Here is a 7,972-nt window from a genome sequence, read left to right as displayed (position 1 = left end):
CAGAGGCTCTGGCGTGGGAGCGGGAGGAGGGGAATGTCGGGCTCCTGCCGGGAATGGAGAGGGGGCAGGGCCGGCGCGGTGCAGGATGAGCCGGAGCCTCTGCAGCTCCTGGTGCCGGGAGGGCTGGGATGTACAGTGTGAATAAACGCTTGCGGCTCTTTAGGCTTTTTTGGATCGATGAAGCACTTTTTTTATTAATATTATTTTTTCTTTGTATGTAAAGGAGGAATAGTCTCTCTCTCCGTAGCTGTGTACAGAAATAACCCTTCTCTCCACAAGAGAGTAAAGTGCTCCTATATTTTTCATTTTTGTCAAAAGCGAGAAGTAAATACTTTAGAATTGTTAAATATATAAATAAAAGTGAATAAAGTTTAGACTTTTGCATGGGAGCATTTGCTAACACACTTTCTAATTTTTTTTATTTTACTTCCCTGTCCCTCGGAGGGGACGTGGTGGAGGTTCAGTGGGAGCACCGAGGCCTTGGAAAAGGAGCAGCAGCCGCTGCCTCTGGCTTTGTGTTCCAGGCTGTGTCTTTGCAAGGAACGACAAACCGTTGCTCCTCAACTCAGGAGAAAAAATAAATTCCTAAGCTTGGTTTTCCCGTTCCCAGGGAGGGGAAAAGACACGATCCACCCCCCCCTCCCCCCCCCGGTTCTGTTGGTACAGTCAGCGGGGTATTCCGAGGATGGAGAACTGCTGGGGGTTGTTGGTGTTGGAGTCTCAGCTCCCTCCACCCACGTTTTTCTTTTGTCCCCTTGGCCCACCATCACATTTCACTCTGCTGATGTTTCCCGACTGTAGGAGCAGCCCAGGTCTGCAGGGAGCTCCCCTGCTCTCAGGTTTGGCAGAGGAAGCTCCGTGTCTCCCTTCCCGTGGCAGGGGAGGTGGAGTTCTCACTTTTACACTTCCTGCCTTGCCCCGGTGCTGGACGGTGGAGCTGCAGCTCTTCGGGAACAAACCAAACTCACTCAGGTTAAAGATGTTTTAATCCAGAAGGTGGAAAACTCAACTGCTGTTTGTCCTGCACTAAAGCCCAATTATTCCCAGTTTCCTGTGACTGCTGCTCGTTCCAGCTGCGTTCCCGTCCTTCAGCTCACCCACCAAGGGCCGTTTCTTCTCTTAGAGGATTTGCCCTGAATTCTCAGGGATCCGAGCAGCCCCTGGAGCAGCTGCGAGTGATGCTGGGCCAGAGCTGTCCCATCACAGCACCTCGTGCTCAGTTGTTCGTGATCTGCTGGTGATCATTCAATCCAACCAAAGCAGGGCGGGGCAGAGCTGTGCTGGCACGGTGGGATCTGCAGCTTCAGGAGCGAGAAAGAAGCGCAGAGATCCCGTTTGGCACGGTTAAGGACACACAGCAGGGTCCCAGTTACACCTCCCAGTTTGGTTTCCCAGGGCTCCTTTCACACGAGTTACCCGTGAGTGCTTTGGCAGGAGCTCGGTGCGCTGCAGGCGTTGAGAGCACAGCGGTGCCCCCGGCACTGCCGGGCTGCTCCCTCCTTGGGCTGGCTCTGCTCTGCTCTCGGAGAAGGTTTGAACTCCCACGGTGCAGAACCCCCTGGCAGGGGCAGCAGCGCCCCGGCAGCGCTGCCAGAGGAGGGCACGGCTGGCAGGGTGTCCATGCCCATTCCCTGGTGCTCGGATCTTCCTTCCCTCTTTCCTCAGTCCCAGCTCTCGGGAGCTGCTCAGGTCACAACAGGAGCTGAGGGGCTGTGGAAAGACCTGCTCGGGCAGAGGGGATTTGGGGAGTCACAAACAGCTGCTGTAGAACGGAAATCTTTGGGAGCTGAAGGGCTCCATCCCAGGGGGGCAGCGACGGGGCCACCCCTGCCTGACAGGGGAGGTGACACCAGGGTCATTCAAGAGGTGCAGGTGAGTGCGGTGGGGGCAGCTGTAGCGTGGAAAACCTGCTGCCCTTTGTGGGGGAAGGGGGAAGGAGGTCCTGGGAACGGCTCTGCTGCGCTGGGAGGGCTGTTGGGGTGGGACGGGGCCCACCCTGGGACAGGTTCTGAGGTGTTGGGGGGCCACGTGCAGGAGGCTGAGCAGGTTCAGGGGCCGTTGTTCAGGTGGGTGTGTTATTATGGTCAGTCTGTAACTGCCCCTCGAATGGACCTGGAATTACCCAGGACGAGGTTTGGAGTCGGAAGGCGCCGCTTTGCTGGGCTGTGCTGGGGGAGGGGGCTCGGGCAGCGCTGAGTGAAGGGCAGCTCTGCCAGGTACAGGGTTGGACCTGGTGTCACATTGTCCTTAGAGCTGCCCGTCGCTGGCATCGCTCAGAACTGGCTCCTCAGCTCCTCAGAATCACGTTTTTCGGTTAAAAAGCCAAAGCAACGATTATGGCTCTTTCTTTGAGGGGTGAGAAAGGACAGAACGACGATTCCTGATGGAGCTCAGTGCCCTCGGGGACAGCTCAGTGCCCTTGGGGACAGCTCAGTGCCCTCGGGGACAGCTCTGCCCTCAGGGACAGCTCAGTGCCCTTGGGGACAGTTTGATGTCTCGGTCAGTGCAGGTGTCAGAGATTGTTGCATTTTGGGATTTCAGGTCACCATATTCTTTGGACTTGGACATTTTTTAAATGCTACTGAAGTTTGACCTTATCATTTAACAAATCTGGGTTTAAAACTGATTTCCTGCAGTCCTGTCACAAAATGATTTTTACACCTTGCAGTGGTGACATGTTTGATTGTACCTTTTTCTTTTTTTTGGTGGGATTTGTGCTAAAATGACATCTGAACTCTCGATTAACTACTTGAAGCACATGAAATGTTTGAAATCCTGCAAAGTTCCGAGGGCAGAGCTGTTCAGCAGCCGTGGGACGTGTCAGACCCTCGTGCTCACCTGTGTGTAACAGTGTTTCTTCTGCCTCAGAGTGAATATTTAGATCTTAATAAATTTCTCATTTTCTTCACAGTGATGATTTTACAGTCCCGTGTCCCCTGTGTTGGGACATCTGCAGAGCTCCCAGTTTGTGGGGCTTATTTTTAGGCAAATCATAGCTCACATATGAGGAAAAAGTAATCCTGGTGTTGAGAAACGTAAAATAGATTGGGAAGATGGAAAGCCTGGACGGGCAGTGATTGCCGAAGCTCCGGGCTTTGGAGATGAGCACTTTGGAGAGCGGAGGATCCTGGGGATTGATCAGCTCTGCAAACACTTCCAACATGACTTTCCCTGCTGTTGCACCCTCTGCCCCAACCACGGGCACGTCTGGTGATGGAATTAGAGCCACATGTTGTTTCCTCACCGTCCCATTCTCCTGAGTTTCACAGCAGCTCCAGGGAGAGCTTTGACACCAAACTGCGGGGACAGAGTCCCAGGACACGGGGAATGGCTTCCCTCAGGGGGGAGGGGATAGGTGGGATATTGGGAAGGACTTGTTGGCTGTGAGGGTGGGCAGGCCCTGGCACAGGTTGCCCAGAGAAGCTGTGGCTGCCCCTGGATCCCTGGGAGTGTCCCAGGCCAGGTTGGACGGGGCTTGGAGCACCCTGGGCTGGTGGAAGGTGTCCCTGCCCATGGCAGGGGTGGGATGGGAGGAGCTTTGAGGTCCCTTCTCACCCAAACCCTTCCATGGTTCTATAATGGCTTTTCAAACCCAAATACTCTTCATTCCCCTCACTGCACATACAAAGGGAACCCTTTGGTGCTGGGGGTGGTTAATGGGATTTGTGTGATTCCAGGGAATCTCTGCCTGGCTCGGCCTGGGATCCCCGTGCCAGGACACAGAGAGCCCATGGAGCTTCCCTCGCTGCATCCCACTGGAGCCGCTCCCCTGCTCCTCCCTGCAGGCGGCGTTTGTCCCTTGTGTCCTCCTGGATCTGCCGGTCTGGCCTCAGGGAAGTGCTGGACAGCTCCATGCTCAGCAAACAGCTCCTTCCCCCTCATCCCACTCAGCCTCCTGGCTGCTGCAGCACTTCCCAGCTATAAATTCCAGCTGTCTTTGGCCTAGTGGTGCTTTTCTTCTGTTATTAGCAACTTTTTAATTAAAACCTTGAAGTCATCAGGGCAATCCCAAGCAGGTCAACTGGCAGGCTGAGGGAGGAGAAGCACCCAGGCAGCATTTAGGTGGAGAATGACTGGATTTCAATCCAAGATTTATGTAGAATTTATGTCAGGATGGATTGCAGCATCACTGGGACGTGTGCATGGGGAATTAATCAGCTTTCTGGAGGCCACAGAGAATAAAAATCTCTCTTTTCTTCAGGAAGGAGCAGTTCCTGAGGAGGTCAAGGGAGGAAGGGCTGTCTGACCCTTGGAGTCACGGTTGGTGCCAGGGGCTGTCCTGGAAGCAAAGCCCACCCTGGGCAGGTGCCAGGGTGGAAGCCCATGGTTAGCCCTGGACAGCAAGAAGGTGAACAGCGAAAATCGGTGGTTTTTCTGTATTTAATAAGCTTCAGAGAGTTTTCAGTCTGGTTTTGGTTGGTTTTCTTCACAAAGAACAGCACTGGCACTTGAAGAGCTGCTGCTTCCAGTCATTGTCTGGATTTGATCGCTTGGGCTTTGCCTAAATCATGGTGAGAACATTCCAGCATCTTGGAGTGACCCCCAGGGCTGTGTCTGCATCAGGAAACAGCCCAAAGTTGGGATTTCAGCCTGGGCAGGCGGGGGGCACTCCTGAAGGATTTGGTTTGGCCCTTGGTGGAACGTCCCCACCACACCTGGAATTTGCAGCTACCTGAGGATTTTGGGAGGGATATTTTGGATTTCAGCCCCCCTTGTGTGTGTGGTGGGGCCGTGGGGCCTCAGAGACGGCTGTGCCCGTGCCCCAGGGTGCGGTCCCTGTGTCCCAGGGCACTGTCCCCATATACCAGGGCACTGTCCCCATATACCAGGGCACTGTCCTGCAGTGCTGCCCCGGCCCTGTAGTTGCCAGACCCCGACTCTGCGGCCACCGGACACAGCTCCTGGTTGCACCACCTGCATGGAAAGAGGGAACGGTCTGTGCCAGCCCTGGGACACACACAGGGCTCACACAGGGCTGGTGTCACCCTGAGCTGTGCCCAGGTCGGATCCCATCACTGCAGGAATGGGTAATCCCACGGCAGGAGAGGGCCCAGCCCGGAGTGCCGCTTGTCTCCAGCTGGGAATTGTGTCTGGCCATGGCTGGGGTGGGGTCACTCTGGGGGGCAGAGCAAAGCCTCCCACACCGCTCATGGCATCACCCTGGGCACTCAGGGCTGTGCCTACCTGAGGGCAGCGCAGGTGTCTGTGGAGGAGGCACCAGGCCGGGCTGCGTGTTCCAACAAAAGAGCTCCTGTGGAAGAGCAGGACAGGTCAGCATTCCCAGGATCCTGCCAGAACTGCCCAGGACTCAAGAAAAGTAACTGGTGGAGGCTGAGCTGCTTCAGTGGGGAAGGTGAAGACTGAGCTTTAAAGCTCCACCCTTGGCCCAGGTGTGCCCCAGGTGTCCAGGACTGACTCCCAGCCCTTTCCTGGTCTGAAATCCATCAGCACAAGAAAGATGTGGAGCTGCTGGAGAGAGTCCAGAGGAGGCCACGGAGATGCTGCCAGGGCTGGAGCCCCTCTGCTCTGGAGCCAGGCTGGGACAGCTGGGGGGGTTCCCCTGGAGAAGAGAAGGCTCCAGGGAGACCTGAGAGCCCCTTGCAGGGCCTAAAGGGGCTCCAGGAGAGCTGGAGAGGGACTGGGGACAAGCCATGGAGGGACAGGACATGTTCCCTGTGAGGGTGGGCAGGCCCTGGCACAGGTTGCCCAGAGAAGCTGTGGCTGCCCCTGGATCCCTGGAAGTGTCCAAGGCCAGGTTGGACGGGGCTTGGAGCAACCTGGGCTGGTGGGAGGTGGAACGAGATGAGCTTTAAGATCCCTTCCAATCCAAACCTTCCCACGATTCCGTGATTCCTGCCTTTCCCTACCTGTGTAGATCCGTGCCAGGCTGTAGGAGAAGTCTCTGGCCGCCAGCTCCATGGTCACGGTGGGCTCTGATCCCGCTTTCTGCAGGAACTGTGCCAGGCTGTCCGTGCCTTCCCGCACCCGCTGCACGGCCGGGGCCAGCCCAGCAGTGCCCGCCGACAGCTCCAGCTTCTTCTGCAAAAACAACCACGGGACAAACTCCAGGGCACGTTCCTGTGCATTTGCCTCCTGCAGGGGAAGGGGCTGGGGGGACCCTGCACACGCCCAGCATGGACAGCGGGCTCAGATCCCGGTGGTGCCACTGGCACTGCCCAGGGGGAGCGGCAGCAGGGAAGGGGATGTGTCCAAGGGGAAACTCCCTTGCCCTGGGAATGGAGAATTCCTGTGACCGGCCCCAGGGTGTTGCTGTTTCCATGCTGGCTTCCCAGCTGCATGTGGGGAACAGCTCTCACCCCCAGCTCTCTCCAATTTCATAACCTGTATCAGGGTCTAATTCTGCTGGGTTTGTATTTTTGCTTCCACAAAGATGCTGTGTCCAGGTGGGAAAATTCACATTTAGAGGAGTATTCCTCTGCAACTGTGTCAGTGGGAAAGGCCCCGGGACAAGAGGAAATGGCCTCAAGTTGCACCAGGGGAGGTTGAGGTTGGATATTGGGAAAATCCCTTCACTGGAAGGGCTGTCCAGCCCTGGCACAGCTGCCCAGGGCAGAGATGGAGTCCCCACCCCTGCAGGGATTTAAAAGCCCTGTGGATGTGGCACTTGGGGACATGGGTCAGTGGTGGCCTTGGCAGTGCTGGAGGAACAGTTGGACTCAGTGATCTCAGAGGGCTTTTCCATCCTAAGGCATTCCATGATTCTGATGCACCTCAGGCATTCAGATGAGCCTCAAAGCCCAAAGAATTCCAAGCCCACGGAAGGACAATGAGGTGGTTTAAAGGAGCTTGTTGCTGACAAGGATCAGAGACCCCAAAGACATCAGAGTATTCCCAGCAGGATGGGTGGAAGCCAGAACAGAGACAACGGGTGCTCCTGTCAGCACCTCCTGCTCGTGGCTGGGCACCAGCTGGGAAGTTTATACACCTGGAAACACAGGGCAGGAATATGGAAGCATCATTATAACCTTAGGGGAGCAAAAAGACCCTGTGTTGTCTTTGCCCTCCAGTTTTACACCTTTTCTCCTGTTCAGGGTGAACTTACTCCTCTCCTAACCAAAAGCTCCCTCTGGAAGATCCCGCTGGGTTTTTCCATGTCCTCCCTGCGTTTGGGAGTGAGAGGCTGGGAGTTGCTCCAGGAGTGATGCTCGAGGTAGGAGCAGCTCCTGCTCTCTCTCCTACATGTAGCTCTGCTCTAGCTCCAGGGTGTGACTGGGGGGAGGCACAGACATCACTGCTCTGCTTGCACTGCTCTTTTCTGTCTGAAATCATCAGCAAAACAGCTTCAGAGCTCCAGTGTTTCCGATCCCTTCTGTTTTCACCGAGGAATTTTAGGATGCTGCTCGTTTGTTTGCTCTCCATCAAGCAACATGGTCAGAATGGTTTTTACTTACAAGACTAATCATGAGTATCTAAAAATGCAGCGACAGGAAGAGCATCCCTGGCAGGGCTGAAAGCACCACCTCGTGTTGATGCTTTGGGCAGACACAGCCCAACATCAGTAACCTCCTTGTGTTTCCTGCTGCCTGGAAATTGGGGCTGTGCTCTGAACAGGACCTGCAAACACTGCCAGGTGTCTCAGATTGTGTGGCTGATTTCCAGCCTGAGTTACAGCCCCACACAGACTCTGGAGGCAGGAGCTGACTCTGAGCCCTGCACGATGCGCAGAGGGCTGGATTTCAGACACTGCCCTGCGATGTGCCCGAATTTCACCTGAAGTGACTCAAATGCAATAATCAGCAAACTGCCCAGAGCTACTTTAGAGGCACTTTTCAGATTATAATTGAATTCTAAAGTACACCCAAGGCTCTGGTTCAAAATTCCAGCTCATAAAATTTTAGTACAACATGAAATGACTGGGCCTGTGTAGCATCTACCTGAAACTCCCCCCTCGGTGGAGCTGCAATCCAGGACGTGCCCTGGGCTGATCCCCCAGCGTGGGCAGCAGGGCAGG

At 55.3% G+C, this 7,972-nt stretch overlaps 1 protein-coding gene across 2 annotated transcripts in view; it reads right to left on the bottom strand.

The window, feature by feature from the left end:
- Positions 1-3,553: 3,553 nt before the first annotated feature.
- LOC114070633 (acyl-CoA dehydrogenase family member 11-like) overlaps positions 3,554-7,972 on the bottom strand; it is a 19,007-nt gene continuing 14,588 nt past the window's right edge. The window contains exons 12-15 of one of the 2 annotated variants that reach the window (XM_027908157.1): positions 5,868-6,039; positions 5,185-5,251; positions 4,712-4,914; positions 3,554-4,333 (exon numbers count right to left, since the gene is read on the bottom strand). In XM_027908157.1, coding sequence (XP_027763958.1) covers positions 4,740-4,914; positions 5,185-5,251; positions 5,868-6,039 — 414 coding nt within the window. In that variant the 3' untranslated portion in view covers positions 3,554-4,333; positions 4,712-4,739. Of the gene's footprint in view, positions 4,915-5,184; positions 5,252-5,867; positions 6,040-7,972 lie in introns of both variants that reach the window. The other variant, XM_027908156.1, reaches the window with a different exon arrangement.

The sequence above is a fragment of the Empidonax traillii genome, unplaced genomic scaffold (genome assembly GCF_003031625.1).
Source record: "Empidonax traillii isolate 1590-97213 ecotype Southwest subspecies unplaced genomic scaffold, ASM303162v1 scaffold1633:size116118, whole genome shotgun sequence".
Lineage (NCBI taxonomy): Eukaryota > Metazoa > Chordata > Aves > Passeriformes > Tyrannidae > Empidonax > Empidonax traillii.
Note: the sequence above shows the minus strand (reverse complement) of the source record. Positions and strands in the feature narration are given on the sequence as shown.